Raw genomic sequence first — 16882 nt, 5'->3', positions numbered from 1 at the left:
CATTATGTTATATTACACTGTGAATTTGTTAGTTCTTAACTAACAATACAAAAGAAAACCAAGCCAAAGGAAAACAAACCCGTTGTTTTTAATTTAGTTTGCTCCTGGTGAAGCAGATTGTGAAGAGGTCTGGAATTCACTTACCTCTCCGGTTCTCTCATCACCCCTCAACACATGTTAGATCAGCCTGGGGCTGCTTTAATCTCAACCAGCTGCTATTTTTCCCTTCTTAGACTTGTAGACCAGATGGAGTTTGCTGGCCTGTGCTGCACTGTGGCCATCCCCGTACCCCAGGCGGTGTCAGCTTGTTCTCCCTCTCCTCCTCCCTACTTGCCCAGGCTCGCTTGCCAGGCATGCACACACCTTGCTCACAAGAAGTTGTGCAGAGATGCTGCTGCAGGTTTTTCGTGAAGCATTCGTATAGCCCAAGTGTGAGCTAATGTTACATTTGTCTGCGTACAGCACTTATATTCCATTTCTGTTCGGCATAACAGTTAAGGTGTATGAACAGCTTGTGTTGAAATTAATGCAATTTAATTAATAAGCTTCAGTACAGTGCTGGATGGGACGGTAACCTCGCAAACAGTGCTGGGGGGGCGAGCTGGGCGCTTCCCTGAAACAAAGACAAGTCCGTTGCAGATGACTCATGGTTGATGTTTGACTTTTCATCGTGACTTTTAAAATAAATCTAAACTAAATTGAAAAACATTTCTGATGACCAGTTACATACCTTGCACTGCGCTGCTTGACCTGTATCTGTTTAGTTTTCCTGCTCTTACTTTAATGTTATTTTATTGTCTCTGCACAAAGAAATTGCTGTTGGCGTATGTTTACCTTGTATAGTTTCTCTTTTGTGCTGGTATTAAGGATCTGAAAAGAGCAAACCACTTAAGACTATGACCGATAGAAAGCCCACTTGCTGGCATGAAGCTTCTAATTCGTCCATAACTTTCAAAGCTTTCTGCAGTTAGTCTGTAAATGAGTCTGGCTTTCAGAAGGGCTTTCTATGAAATGGTTGCTTTTTACTTTGAAATAAAATACACTGCGATATACCACTTACCAGCCATATGCTTACACATCATACGACAAAGCCCAGAGAAAGTATTCTTGTGCCAAGTGAAAATGAAGTGTTATTTTTTCCTCACTGTATAAATTCACTGGAACTTTCATTTTCATGGTAGAAATATTATTTCAGAGAAGTTGTAGTTAGGGTGAATGCTGGCACGTTATAACCTGATCATCTTACATGTGTGTAGTCCTTTTATTATCATGTCCAGTTCTTTTGGTATGTCTTTTTTCCCCCAGTGAATTTTGCATTCAGCCTTGATGTACCTTGCAAAGGAATACTTTCTTACTATTTATTATTCTTGAAACTGTCATCAATGTGATTTCTGACTGGTTTTTCATTGAGAAGTGTTAGGAAAATTATTGCAAAATATTAAGAGACTATATTGTGTATGTGTGATACATTACTTATCTGAAAGTAAGAAAGAAAACGTACACCTTAAATTATTTTAAAAGGAGGGAAAATACTGATACATCCGTATCAGAGCATTTCTTTAGCAAACTAATGCTCAAATTATCAAAGACTCAAAGCTACATGTTTTCAATTATTTGTGACTACAACATGCAATTGAAAGTCTTTCTGCACGGTGAAAACTTACTCCATTTGTTGCAAATGTGAATGAAATATTTTGGGATTTTTTTTATTTTTTTATTTTTTTTTACTTTCTCAAACAGGTAGCAGCCCTTTGGACAGTCCCAGGAACTTCTCTCCAAATGCACCTGCTCATTTTTCCTTTGTTCCTGCCCGAAGGTAAGGCAGGATCTATTATCTTTGGACTGGCAAGCGAATAGTTTATATACTTTTACTTAGTACATACTTTACATGGCCTATGGGTTAGAAGTTTTGTGTTTTACTTTCTCTGATGTATTTTATTTTATTTTGTTATTTTTTCGGTTTTGTTTAGATCTTGGCAGCATTCAGAAAGTATTAGGTGCTTTTCAGACCTAGAAGAAGGTAAAGTAAATTAAGTAGTCAATACAGCCGAGGGAGGAGGCAACGTTCTCCCAGAGGATGACATACAGGGCATGTGATAGAACAAATAATTTAGTCACAATGACATTAAACCCAGTTATGATTAGGATAATCGTATCTTAGTAGTAGTCCTAGATGCTCTTTTCACTGAATAACTGAGGTATCTTCTAAGTGATTCCAAGTGATCTTCTTTGCTATGTCTGCACAAAGACATAAACATAACTAAAATTAGGAGTGCACAACTGCGCATTCAGTGCCTTCTGGTAGCAGCTTTTTAGTTTTCTCTACTGTCTTGGGCATTGGTGTCAAGAGTACATTAATGCTCTAATGAGGAAAACAGTTGATAATTGAAATTGCAAGTCTGCAAGAACTTCTAGAAGAGCAGCATTGAGAGACCTGCATGTGCAGCTATCATCTGTCCTGCAGTGGATGCTAGACAGATGCTGGTCATGCCGTATATCAAACTGGTGGAAAGAAATCTGATATTGACGTGATGAATATAGTGTAAGGAATAGGATAGAAAGAATAGAGACAGCTGGGAGAAGCAGACAAGTGGTGTATTGAATGTCATATCCCAGTAGGTAGGCAGAAATGGATAATGATACAGAAAGTTAAATTTTGTGGAGATATAAAGAACAGGGGGAAAAAGAGATCTCAAGCAGGGGTTGGGCATAGTAGCAGGATTATTAGATTCAAGTCTGGGGAAGATATTTAGGATTTGCTAAATTCTGCCTCAGCTGAAAAAGACCCTGTCTGTGTTAAAATGATCTGAGACCGGGTAATGTGTGATCATCCTGAGAGGAAGTAAGTTTTCTGAGAACAGCAGACTTAGCTTGAGGACTAGTTAGAAAAAGGATAGGTCTCAAAACTTCAAAGAAGAATAAAGGGTTAGGATTTGATGAAATAAGGCACACCCTTATCTGAATGGCAGGTAAATCCTGGAGCAGTTCTCCATTGAGGTGATTTGCTAGAAGCCCTGATGTCTGTGAATACTGTTTGAAGTAGACTTTGGGTTTCAGGTCTTATGTAAGAAAAAAACTTTATAATAGCATGTGAAATGTGATGGACTGGATATGGACTTTCCTGTTGCCTCAGAGGGAAAAATTAGTGTTTTACCTGCTGGCAGAGCAATTCAATTGGACTCACGGCATCCACCTTTATTTTTAAAGAGATATCTGAGTCTGATCTGGGTGTATTCAATGAGTTCTGTTGAAGTCAACTGATTTTTTACCAGTTTTCACAGTATCTTGAGTTCTGAACCCTGGAACACAGGAGGAAAGTTGCAGCTGAAACCATTGTCAAAACTTAACATAGTTTTTCAACATGATGATTCAACTTGATGTTTCAGTATCATAGCTTTCTAAAATTCTAAGCAGAAAATAAAAGTTTTAATAATAAAACTCTGAAGAGTGCCCTTTCATACTTTTCCACTTCTTTAAATCTAATTTTTAGAGAAACAGATTAATAAAGGTTAAGTCTGTCCTGTCAAATTCTGTGGTTTGTTTTACAGTATGCATGTTGCTCTCTATACTTTTTCTTTCTGTCGTTGAAAAGAACACTTAAGCACAGCTTGGTTTAGAAACTTGTTTCTATTTTCTACTTGCATTACACCCTGAATAGCTATGCCAGCAGTACTAATACATGTTTATTAGATTATCACATAGTGGTATCAGAATAACTTTTATATGATGGTATTAAGTAATTGAAAGTGTGGTGCTCTGTTACCCCACGCAGATGGATATTTCACTGTACCCTTTTGATCAGCGTTGCATGGGTCTTAAGAGATGGTTCTTGCCCAATTTCCTCCCATTGCCATCACAGAAATTATTTGTTGCTGATTTTCTGCCTTTTATATTTGGTGTAATTTCTTCATTTATTATCCTGTTTGGACATCATTTGTGATGTCCATTCTTTCATTATAGCCCTGTGACGAGTTGATTCTTGGCACAGAGTAGGAAACACATTTGGAAAACTCATTTTATTGGAAAGCCAATTTCACTACAATATACTGCAAGATTGTCCATAGTTTGAGTAGTGATTAATCATAAAACCCTTGCTAGACACCCTTTCAATGACTGTGTGATAGCCACAAAGTTAGGAATACGGAATGTTTGAATACGGAAACGTATGGTTAATTCTATCCCTGTTCACTAAAACTGATCTTAGTGGAACAGCAGTAACAGAAGATGAGAAATTTTTTTCAGAAATCACATGTGCATCTTTTACTTCTCCCTCTCTCACGATCATTGTACAATTTCTTCCATACAGCCACAGCCACAGAGCAGACAGGTAATATGCATCGTATTGCTCTTGTTTGTGTACGTGTATGAACTGTGCTTCTGTGCAGCCGAGCCTGTGTCCCTAACAAGTTCATGCTGTAAGAACCCCATTTAGGCATTCAGCTTCTCTTCTTTGGTAATCAAAACAGAAAATCTTTGCACTTTGGCTTAAACAGGGAGTTCTCTGGAGAAGACATGTTCTTCTAGCACCTTCTTGTTTTGTAACTGATCTACTGTTCATCGAATAGCATTTAGCTGCCATAAAAATACCTCCTTAATTAACTAATTAAAAGGCAAAATTTGCTGTTTGCATGTTTGTATTGTGCTAGTAAAGCATTTACAATAAATAAAAGACCTAAAAATTTCTTTCCAAGTATCTTCTCCTGACGCAATATTGCATGAGGTATCTCTAAAAATGTGTTTATTAACAAAACACTGGAGCAACTTTGAAATGTTTTGCATAAGTGAAGGAGGAATTTTCTTTTAAAGTCTTTTTCCCATTGCCTTTGATTTGGAAGATTCCTACTCTTGTCCCACTTCTTTCTGCTAGAATGGAGCTGATATGCGTTGTCCTGACTGCTTAGCACATTGCTTGCCTAGATTGCATCAGCAGAAAATAGCCCAAGCATGGAGAGGTATCCTGTGATTTTCCAATTGAGAAAGACTTTTTTGGTTAACTTTGTCAAAATGAAAATTCTGAAGTAATTTCAATACGCAATTTAGGCAACTCAGTAAAAAAGGGGTTAAGCTTTCCTATTGCAAAAAATGAATGACCTGTGCATTCCTGTCTCCTGTTGGAGAAGTCAGGAACCTACTGGCTTGCTTTGGGACTGAGGATCCAGATTGAGCATTGGCCTAAATATTTCCCCAGTACCCCTGTTATGTTACAAGAAGCTGAATGAAGATCACTGAAGTTTGGTGTTCAGTCACTGACCACATCAGGCAGCGACTTTGTAATGCTGACATGTGTTGTTTTTCAGGATTAAGAAAGGAATTTAATTTCTCTTGGAATTTTTTTGAGATTGTGTTTTCCATGTAATTGTCTTGCCAAAGAAAATGTCACCTGTGGCTAAATGGGGTTTAGCTATAATAGAGGCATGCAATAGAAATCTGCATTACAACTTGATCATTTTTTTTAATGCATGAAGCATGAGTTGTCTTAAAAATCTCTCTTGACATAATATTCTTCCAGTGATGTAGAACGGTGGGTTTATTTCCCTCTCGTTCCAAGATAGATGGCAAAGGGGAGTGGTGTGTATCGGTGCCTGAAAATAAAAGGAAATAGATCTGGATAAAATGCAAAGGGGCATTTATGTCTGGGTGTGCAGTGGACTTTTTTTTGAAGATGAGGCTTCATGGGTGTGGATAGTGAGATGAAAAATACTACCGTAAAGATGATAACAGCTGAGTTTTTTATAAGCACTAAGCACTATTTCAGACCATTACCAAACATCCTATTTTATAACGCAGTTGCATTAATATGTGTACCCAAGAAAACCCCAAATCTTTCCAAGGTAAGTTAGAACAGTGAACTGTTCTAATTCAGCTTCACTTTATGACCAGTTACTGATAATCTGCTGTAATCAAACAAAGTGGAGGCTGATGTGAGGAAGAGACTTCTTTAACATCCATCCCAACATGCAACAAAACACTTTGTAGGCCACAAAATGCATGCGAGAGTGAAATTAAATCAGAAGCAGAAAAAGCTCTGAGACCAAGCTGAATGTAGCTCGGTTTCCGTCCTCATTGAGGGTGGGTTTTGGGGGGAGAAGAGAGTTTCAGGGAGAGCAATATTGATTCTTCTCAAAGCGGTCGTATAGTTCCTCAGTTTTGACATTGGTAAAACAAGACCTTTTCTGCAGTGTCTCCAGGATGTTTTGGCTATTTTCCCTGAGGATCATGTTTCTTTGGCTACAATAAGGAAATAATTACTAATATTATATTGACTGGAGGAGAAAGGGACCCTAGGTGGAATTTCTGTAATTTCCATCTCCTCACTATTTTGAGTGGACCTCTCGGCTCTGTTCAGATCTTCTGCAGTGGATTTAATTCACCAGCTGTGTCAGGTGATGTGCTGGGCAGAATCCCTTCTGACTGGGTAAACAAACAAGTCTGCTTTCAGTTGATTCTTGATCTAACTTGTTTTTTTTCCTCAATTTGAAACTATTTGGAAGACAAGGATGATTACGTCAGTAATAGGCATGAATGTCTTTTGCAGAGAAGTTTGAAATGAGCTGATTTAATTTGTCAATGTTTTAGAAACTCCAATTTTGGCCCAACTGGTAGTATTTACAAAGCATGTACTTAATGCATGAATCTGATGCCCATTTACTTTATCTTTTCCAAGCTCACTTACTTTTGCTTTTAAAACTTACCCTAGCTGCTTTTTCACAAAGCTCGTTGTAAATAGGATACCTGAGTTATCAGAATAACTTGAGACTTTAGTAAAAATGTGAGGTTAAGAGATTTGAGGGAGGAAAATGCTTATTTCCCCTAAGTATTAGCCGCAATATATCCCTCACCGTAATTTCCCTTGCTGCTTTTCCACAGGACGGATGGACGCCGCTGGTCCTTGGCCTCCCTTCCTTCATCTGGATATGGAACAAACACTCCCAGTTCAACAGTTTCAGTAAGTGGCACAGACTTTTTCAAGCAATGCAGTTTGTACAAACACACCCTAACAAATCAGCTTCTGAGTCTTTACTAAAATATCTGATCTTTCTTCATTGTTTTGCTAACATTATTTAATATACTAATTATTTTAAAAATTATTTTAATTATTGGTTCTGCTGCTTTTTCCTCCATTTCCCAGCTCCTATCATCTTGCACTTTGCCTTTAGCACTGGTGAAATCCCAGTGCAGCACTTGGCTCGACTGATCAGTTGAGAGGCGCAATGTGTCAGAAGTGGCAGGACTCTGAGAGATAGTGCACAATTACTAGCCAGCTCTCAGCCTTTTTGTAACTGGGAAATGAAATTCTTGTCAGCTTTCAAGTTCTTAGTATGAAAAGCTTTGCTAACAGGCTAGCAGAAAGAAAAAGTGATAATCCACGTCTGTTACTCAACTCCGATAATTTGAACCTCCTAATGAAGCTTTTTGGTTCTTACACACGTCATTGGGAAGGCTGGCTGCAGTTTGCTTGAGTTCTGTACTTTCGAAAGGCTAGTATGTTGTTAATACCAGTGAGGTAGCAGCACCGCATTAACCCTTATAACTCTCAGATACCTCATACAATATGAATCTTATTCTTTGCTTTATGCAAACTAGATGTTGTGGTTATCATAACAACCTTGCAAAGCCAGGCATAGAAAAATTAGAAATGTTAAGGCCACCTGTACAGACTTAACGTAACACATTTTGGTATGTGTGTTATGGTGTCTTCAACCGTGTGGTCACTTATCACTGCCTCTTTCCATAATACTTCTACTGATCATTTTGTTTTACATGTACTATTTAGAGTATGTTCCTAATAATTGTAATGCCTGCATTAATTAGGACTCAATACTCCACGTTATGCGAATCTTACAGTGAATGCAGTATAATTATTTTTCTTGTGAACTGTTCTATTACATTCATCCATATACTTTTAGAAAGTTCTCAGCTTTCTGACGTGGGAAAGAAAGCATATTTGTCTTTTGTCATGTTCCTGGAAGTAGCTAGATTGTTTTGATGGAGATTTTTCCAAGGGGGAAAAAACAAAAGACAAACAACAAATCTGGGATAAACATGTCACATAGAGAGCATCAGTTCAAATGGTATAAGTATTATAAGGTTGTAAGCAACAGAAAAAAAGGCAGTATAATGAGAAACATGAAGTGATAGCCACATGTAGATCTGAATTCCTGCAGGAAATAGTTAGATTAAAACTTGTAATTCCAAGACTTTTTTTTTCCTTTTTTTTTCTGAAATGGCTGAGTCTCTCATCCCCTGTCCTGGTTCAGTGTTACAATCTCAGAAAGACATTTCAATGAGCTGTTTAGTCAGTAGAGATGCAATTCTTGGAGCTATTAAACTTAGTATTACATTTCTAAGCCAATCCTACTTACTACTTGTCTATGACAATGCTATTATCATAGAATTTCATAGATTAGAATTAATTTGAATTGATCTGAATAGCACCTCTGAAGTTGATAAGCAGTGTTATTCCTGTGTAGACTTTAAAACTGAAGTAAGAAGTAGGCAAGGGTCTTGTCAAAAGGGCACAATGAATTAATGCTGTAGATGCAAATTTAACAGAATTTTGGGCTTCCATTTGGTGTGATCAGTGCTCTAGATCACATTTCTTTTTCAAGCAAGATAGAAGGAAGCTGGTAGACCTTCCTTCTGGTGTACGCATCAGTAGTAAATGAAATATCAATAAGAAGAGTGTCAGTTCTGTGTTCTGCTGGCCTGAGCTTCCATGTGGCAGTTAGAGCTGCCCTGCTTCTCTGTAGTCATAGATCAGCTGCTCTACCAATCAACCAACTGAACAAACCAAGACGTTTACCTATTCTAAGGTCAGTGGAAACCTATAGGTTCTGCTTTACTTTTTCCTTCCAAATGAGGGATGACACTTCTAAAAATACACATTTACCCTTTTCATACAAATCATGAAGACCAGATACATCTCATCAGACCATTACTGAAGAAGCTGGAGAGAAGACCTTCTTTCAAGTTAAATTAATATAGAACAGTCAGCTGAATGGGGCAATATACAATTATTTTTAAACGTCTAATCTCCTATTCATTTTCTAGATGCAGAGTTAATATAGAAGCTATTATAGTATTAGCTTGAATTTTTTTACTGGAGAAGAGTTGTCTAATTCTGCATCTGTAATTAAGACACCAGGAGGATGTTTGTATTAGTCTGCTGCAAATATTGAATACAATGATGTGGCTACTTAAAAATCAATACTTCAGAAGTGTTTCACTTTGCTTTCATGCTTTTTTTTATTGAAAGGCTGTATGCCTTAAGACTGCTAGAGAAGCCCTTGGTAAAGGAAAGTCCATTTCTCATCGTGGTCTTTTATCTTCAGGGTTCTCTTTAATTATTCTCTGGAATTACAAACTTTGTGATCTGACTGCTTTTAAGGAGAGAAAGTGGAAGGAGGATTTTGTTAGGTCATCTACGAGTTCATTAGTACTGCTTCCCTGGTGATTTTGCTGTTGGGAGACAAAGTTTTTAATGCATTTTCTAGAATACCATTTTTGATATTTTTTTTTTCCTAACTCTAGTCTAGTAACCTTCCTTAATGTGGTGGCTTGTTTAATTTGGTTTTGAATAAGATATGTATTTGTAATGCCAGGACTTGAGTACCTGCTAATGCAGGTTTGTAAGACAGCGTCTTTAGTACTTCCTGCAGGATTCGTGTTATTTCATCATGAATGGGATGTCAGCTGACACGTACCTCTTCTTTAAAAAGCGTTGCTGTTTTTTCATAGGCAGGTACTTCTTCCTGCTCCTTCTATTGTGTAAGACACGAAGACGGACATCAAAGAAAGCTCTGAAAGTCAAACTGAGCTTGCATAATTCTGTACTAGAGGAGGAGAATCCTGTATTTGGTGTAAGCAGTGTGGACAGCAGAATGGCTGTGGCAAAGGGACTATCAAATACCCAGACTCTTTGTCTTGGCTTCAGTGTGGATTAGACCAGTGTAAGCTGGTGGACCACCTGGATAATCGTCACTGTGTGGACACTGTGCTGGAGATGACTTCCCAACGTGATCCCTGCACCTAGACCTGCCCAAAGGAAAACATTGGAAGCGGTGGCTTCCTGTCCAGCCACGCTCAGGGAGTTTGTGCATGTCCCAAGGCTTTCAAGGGGGCTGTGTTCTGTAAATACCTCTGTGCAGTGCAGGGGGCGTGGATCTGGTGACTGGAGCCAGTTATGTTTTTATCAAAGAATCTTTAGGTTTATAAGTGCTCACATTCAGATCTCCATCTCAGTCTTGGCTAGAATTCTCTAGACAAGACTATACTAGGATCTGCAATAATCTGCTTAGTTTTAGTTCAGCTCTCAAGTATAGCTGTTACCTTCTTGACACATTTGGATGTACCTGGTTTAGGTGATTTCAGAGTATTTTGTCTTTGCTGTCAACATTACAAACATGCAGAACTTGGTGGAAAGCCACTGGAACAGTGTACATAAGTAATTTCATCAGATCAATAAGGGGCCTTGGAACTTAGATTAGGATGATGTTTTTAATAAGGCCCACTGGTGTTATTCAATGCTACTCAGGTTATTCAGCACTACTTTTTTTTTTTCTTCCTTTGTTTTTAAAGAGGGTTTTTAATGTGTCCTTACAGAACATATTTTCTTACTTTTGTAAAATGGAAAGGGGCATTGAAAAATCACACAAGAAAAAAATGCATTCGTTAGCTGATCTACAGCTTTTTCCCCTGGAACATCCAACATTTGATGTTATTAACACTTCAAACAAATATTTGTTTTAATCTCAGGTTTCTTGAGGTTCAAGAATTAAAACAGTTTCATGTCTATCATTATCACAGGATGCGTGTCGTAGAAATGCGTCAACTTATTTAAAGATGAACAAGCTGTTTATAATAAGAAACTTTGTTAATCTTGCAACTCTGCAAAGTCAGCTACTTTAATTTTATTATTGCCTGCTTGGTTAGAGAAGCAGCTTGATGGGTAAAGGAAGGGAGAAATAAAATCCTGACCATTTACAAGAGCAATTTCCACCGAGAGCCAATAATCAGCAAAAAACTCTCACGTCTACACAGCTCCATAGCATTCTGCATGCCAGTGAAACTCCTGAGCTAAGAGAGCATGAGGGAAAAGGAAAGAAAGTTGCTCACCACTCCAGGAACCTCCTTGCCCTTTCCAGAGTAGCACTGGTACTCATGTACCTTCCTTTCTGTCTCCTGATAGTAAATTACCTGCATGATCAGATGTAATGGTTCCAGAATGGGATGCAGTGGTTCCCTAGCCTTCTCCCAAAGTCTGCCCAATCTCACCAGCTCTGTCATTGTATGTAAGGGTTGGCTTAGCCTAATGGGAACAATATAAAGAGGCACCTGGTCTGATAAGTAGCTTTCTTTTCCGCTGGAGTGTGCAGTGTCTGGCAGAATCCGTTCCTCTTCCATTCATTAGCTGACCCCTATGCATGCGTTTAGTGCATTTCTTTTCTGTATTTTTTTCTGTACTCAGTCATCATGCTCATCTCAGGAGAAGCTGCACCAGCTGCCCTTTCAGCCCACGGCAGATGAACTTCATTTCCTGACAAAGCATTTCAGTACTGAGAGCATCACTGATGAGGAAGGGCGCCATTCTCCAGCCTTGAGGCCTCGATCTCGCAGTCTCAGGTGAGCTTCAGGTTGTCTGTTGAATTTTTAAGATGTTGGACGCATGTATTGCATTTCTATGTGTGCTTTCAGATCTAAGAATAGTCATTTGTAGTTGTTTTGTTACATGTTTTTGAAATTCTTTTAATCAATCTTTAACTCACCTCACCTAATTGGAAAGGATTTATTTTTGCATTTGATGCTGAGCTTTTGGGTTGCAATATGGTTAGGATAGTCTGCTTTTGTATCTTCATAATAACTCTATGAAAAAATGATCCACAAGCATCTCAGACTAAACCTATAGGTTATAGATTTCCTTTAGTGAAGTTTCTTCTCAGAATTTTGCTGCATTAACATAAGGAAGTGGTTATAGTTGCAGTTAGTAACTTTTCCAGCAGTGCTTCTGAAGGGGTACGAAAACTTGAGTAGATGAAGTCAAAACCTTAAATGGAATTGCACCGAAGAGCAATTTTGTAATAGTGCTGAAAACATTTCTCCTGCGTTAGCAGCTGAATAATTTTTACTGTTGCTTCAGAGAACTGGTTGTTCAAAGAGAGCTATCCAGGGGTTATTTCCTTTCGCAGTTGATTTTTCCATACTTAAAACCAGAAGCAGCTAGAACTTCATCTTTCACAGAACTATAGAATGACTGAGGTTGGAAAGGACCTCTTGAGGTTGTCTTGTCCAAACCCCTGCTCAAGCAGATTGCCCAGGACCAAGTCCAGACAGCTTTTGAATATCTCCAAGGGCAGAGATTCCACAAACTCTCTGGGCAATCTTTCTTGCAGGTCTCTTAACAACTACGTGGAATAAATCCACAAACATTTTGTATCATGGCAAAAGCCTTAAGTTTTGCTATGTATTTAGTGCTGGACCAAGTGAGGGAAGGTCTAGAGATGCGTACCACTAGACACAGCATCTTGTGAAAGAAAAAGGATTTATACAAGCAGGGGGCAAGGAGGTGATGTCTGCCTTCTGCTTCTCATCTGAGGGTGTCAGAGGTGGATATCACCTTTAAATTAATGAGCAAGATTCAGAAACTCTGCCAGCTGGAAATACTGAATCAGTGCGTCCAGCTCAGGACATAGGCCAGGGTTTGTAAGGGAAGGAAGTGTAACAGGCCGAGATACCAAAAAAATCCATGGTGAGTATCGTGTCGTGGCAGACCTGACATTTTGTGATTATTTGTAATTATTTGTATGTTTGAAACTTCAGCGCAGGCTGCATGGTAATTGCATATGGATCTACTAAGTGTAGTTACACAGTAATCTACAGGAGCAGGTAAGTACTGTGGGTAGTAGCACACTTAGCCTGTGATCTCCGCAAATTGCCATGTAGTGAAAGACTAGTTATGTGATTTGTACTAAGTCTCTTTGAACAGTAGTCCTACTTCAGTCCTCTTGCTGTCACTCTTAACGCTGACTATCGCTGAGTAGTGTAACTGCAGTAGTACTAATTCTTGATAGATAAGACAGCTACTGTAGGTAGTCAACACATCACTAAAGTAATTATTGTCCCTTCTAACACAGACATTGCTGTTGGCATAATGAAGTATAAGACACTCTTGCTAATGCAAGAATGATGTAAACAATAACATGAAGAGCCCAATTTTATTTTTTTCCTTGTTAATATGGATTATCAGCTTGCTGAGAACTTTACCTCTGTGGGCCAATTTAAAAGCAGAGTTATCATATAGTAGGTTTATAATTTGTGACGAGACTAGATTAATTCAGTGTGTCATATAACTATATGATTAATCTTCTTCCTCTTTTGAATGCTTTCTGTAGCTCTCCCTGGTTTTCAGTGTGATAATGGCCAGCCTTATTGGTATTCCAAAGCTTAGAATGAAGTAATTTAATTTTTTAAACTTACTGTGCCTGATTTGTTTTTCATTTTGCTTATTGTGGGTACTGTGATGCTGTGTGACTCTAAAGCACCCTTGCCACTACCACGCATTCATGCTGGGCCTTGCACCTCAAAGGAAAATTGATATGTCAGTCCAACCAATTGGAGCAGCGTTTGTAGGAGTAAATGCCCTCTTTGACAGAGGGTGATGTGTCCTTGTAATAAAACAAGTACTGAAATATATGAAGACCAGACCTTATTCATTGCACAGCTTGCTTATTTATTTGCCCACATGACAGTAGCTCACTTGGTGAGAAGGTATTTTTACTTACTTAAAAAGTGAAAAAAATAAAATCTGAGCAGTTAACATGTTGAAAATTAAGCAGAAATTCCCTAAAAATGTAATGTTTTCATAAGCATTTAATGATCTTATTTGATCAGCTTTAATGAAAAGCAGATGAACAAAATACATCAGATGTTTTCCTTAGTTGGCGGTCACAGCTTTGTAATTTAAAAGATGGTCTGATATTGATGACTGATTGTTGCCATGTATTCGTTTTTCATCCTTTATGACTGCAGCCTTACATCTCTGTTTATGAGAGAGGAATTGGTATTTTGAGATAAAACTGTCAAATGCCAGGACTGTTGGTTTTGAGGGTCTGTGTACCCCAAGATTTTTTAGAAGTATCCAATGATCCTTTTATGCTCCTAGATGGAGGAGGGTATTACCTAGATGTAACTTTTGGAGAAATCTACTTCTTTGACTAGAAATGTACCATTTTTTTGTATCTAGCTGCAAGTGTTCTGTTCATACAAAGCAGTCTTAGCGATTAAACTGGATGCGAAAAGTAACAAAGCATACAGTCGGGGAGGGTTGTGTTGGCTGATGTACGCTGACATCTTGGTAGCACCTCCGTTGCTTGAGGTATTCTACAGCGTGGCTTGAAGATGCTCATCACTTAACTAATCCTGCCTTATTTGAAATCTCTCCAATTTCTACACCAAAGAAATGGCGCTGGTTCTTTCCCAGCTGCTTTCCTGTGCAGGGGGAGTGAGGTAGCCTGAGACCAGTGGTGGAATCCAAAAGGGTGATGTGCTTATAAAGCTGGTTGCTAAAGCCAGGAGACTGTTCTCTCCTCCATCTCCAGTAGATCCAGTACTCACATGCTAAATGAAAGGACGTATTTCCACGTGATCCACCTGTTTTGGTGCTTACAGTGTGTCTTCAGTAGAAGAGAATATTTTTTTATTACCTGCACAAGTAGTTCCTAAATATCATCTCTCAACTGTTCTCTTTTTTTTGTAATGCAGCCTTCAAATCCTTCAAGTTACTGACCAAAAGAGAGATGCCCAGGCTGCATTCACTTTGTTTAGAACAATGCTGGGCTTTACCTGAAGATCCTTTCTCCCAGGAGTAAAATGCATGGAAAGCATGAATTCTTGCACTAAACTTGGCATCGTTACTCTTTTTAAGTTAGAGAGATGCTGCCCTCCATCTTTTCCCGGTTCTCTTTACTTGTCATCCTTTAGCGGTTGCTAACACGTGGGAATGTGTGGAGAATGTCAGAGATAAAAGCAGAGTTAACTAATAACGACTTCTTCAAGAGCTGCTTTTGTGCCTTCACTCAGCCCACCAATCTGCCCATTTTTCTTGATCTCTTTTCGTACTTCCAGATAATGTTGTCTAGGGAAAAAGGGTTGAAGATTGTAGCAGTGAATTTTTATATAGTTGAAGTAGATGAGATCATCCTTAATCAAATCTGCTTCTTCAGCTCTTTGCTGGGGAGTGCTTTTTAAATGCAATCCTGCAACCTGACTTTTGACATGCTGGATCCTGCCATTAAGAATATACAGAGACGACAACTAGAAAATGCCAGGATTCTGACAAAAAAATACCCAAGATGGGAAGAAGGAATAGGTGTTGTGAAACCTCACTGGTGGTCCACATAGTCCATTTTTATCTTAAAAATGGATCTTGCAGGTTATGGACCTCTCTCCTCTCACTGCACTTAAGCGTCAGCTTTAGCTGCTTGAGTAATCTTGGTGGTTTCACCACTTTGTGCTGCTGCTTTCAGAAAGCGCCGATGCCACGAGCTACGGAGGAGCAGGTGGTGCTCCCTGCAGAGCGGGGATCCACGCAGCCACAGATTTGCCAGAGAAGGATAACAGTTTTATATTCTGAAGCATAAGGCATCTATTTCTTATGAAAATACATTCTAACAACATTAGAGAATGTTGGTCTCTGTGTTTTCTCTCTCAAGACAGTGAGTTCTGTGAACTTGATTTAAGAAAGTTTTTCAAAGTGATTAGTTTTAAATATACAAACTTTTGGTTTCACTCACCATCTTTATGGTTTTCTATTACGAGGAAAACTGAGTATTCTTATTTGCCCTCTGTACTGCTCATTACTTTAACTTTCTTGTGTTTTCTGTCTAAAGCAGTCTCAGTCTCTGTTGGCATGCATAAAAATCCATGAAGTATTGGAAAGAGCTAGTTGCAGCCCCTGTGTAAGTTTGTAGAAAAAGCTGATTAGTCCTTACTTTCAGAGAGATTGGAATTGAAATCTATTCCCTTTCCCTTGATGTTCTCTCATATATATACACCTATATACTATAATTATTAATTTATTATTTATTTTTATAATATAAATAAAAATCCCTCACATTCATAAGAATGTCAGTCCTAGTGTAAAGAAGGGCTGGACTGGAAAACAGTTCAGCGATATAAAGCCAATCACAAATAGTATTTGTCCACAGACTAACGTAGCTGAAGCTGAGTGTAAAAATGAATAAAAAAAAAATAATCAAAATGTATATAAACACACTCAGAAGCGACTTTTCAAAGCGCTCGCTGAGAAAGGCTCTTTACTGTTCTGTTTCACCGCTTGCCTGTTCCATAAAAAGAAGAATTAATGTATGTCCTGCTTTGCCTCAGGTTACCTTTTTTCTAGCAGCACTGGAATAACTGCCTGGTGTGGACTTTCTGTGCTGTTTGGTTATGATTATGCAGGAAGAAGGACCCTTGAATAAACACTGAAAAATAATCGGAAGTTGCACATTTAATTTTCTGCATTATTTCCTCCATGGTATAGATCGTTGTAATTCTGTGGGAAACTGCATTTCACTGTTCTTGTGCATGGTGCATGAATTCAGACCGCAGCAGATGGATTCTGCTTTACTGAGCTCAGTTCTCCTTTGGCCATTGCCCTGTCCCGAAGCAGGAGCAGCCCCCGAGGTCTCATCGGTGTGCTCTGCGTGAAGCCCCAAGCCGTATTTGCTCTGAACTTTCGTGGACATTGACCATATTTGCTTCTGCTTTTTTTATTGTCTCTCTTTTATTGTCTCTCTTTTCAGGGGGGAGTTTTCTGCCTTACTTCTAGTATTAACGTAATTTGTATGTGTTCAAAGAGTTATATATTTGTTTCTTGGGGGGGGAG

General features: G+C 38.6%; 1 protein-coding gene across 24 annotated transcripts in view; it reads left to right on the top strand.

Annotated features, from left to right (window-relative positions):
• The window catches only part of MAST2 (microtubule associated serine/threonine kinase 2), a 193162-nt gene that overhangs the window by 131700 nt on the left and 44580 nt on the right, over positions 1-16882 (top strand). For 20 of the 24 annotated variants that reach the window (XM_035894198.1, XM_035894199.1, XM_035894210.1 and 17 more), the window contains 4 exons: positions 1741-1816; positions 4307-4327; positions 6868-6946; positions 11468-11622. In XM_035894198.1, the coding sequence (XP_035750091.1) occupies positions 1741-1816; positions 4307-4327; positions 6868-6946; positions 11468-11622 (331 nt within the window). The remainder of the gene's footprint in view (positions 1-1740; positions 1817-4306; positions 4328-6867; positions 6947-11467; positions 11623-16882) is intronic. The other 4 variants (XM_035894212.1, XM_035894207.1, XM_035894202.1 and 1 more) reach the window with 1 other exon arrangement.

This window comes from Egretta garzetta, unplaced genomic scaffold (assembly GCF_000687185.1).
Source record: "Egretta garzetta isolate BGI_Z169 unplaced genomic scaffold, ASM68718v1 scaffold145, whole genome shotgun sequence".
Lineage (NCBI taxonomy): Eukaryota > Metazoa > Chordata > Aves > Pelecaniformes > Ardeidae > Egretta > Egretta garzetta.
This window is presented reverse-complemented; position numbering and strand designations above follow the sequence as displayed.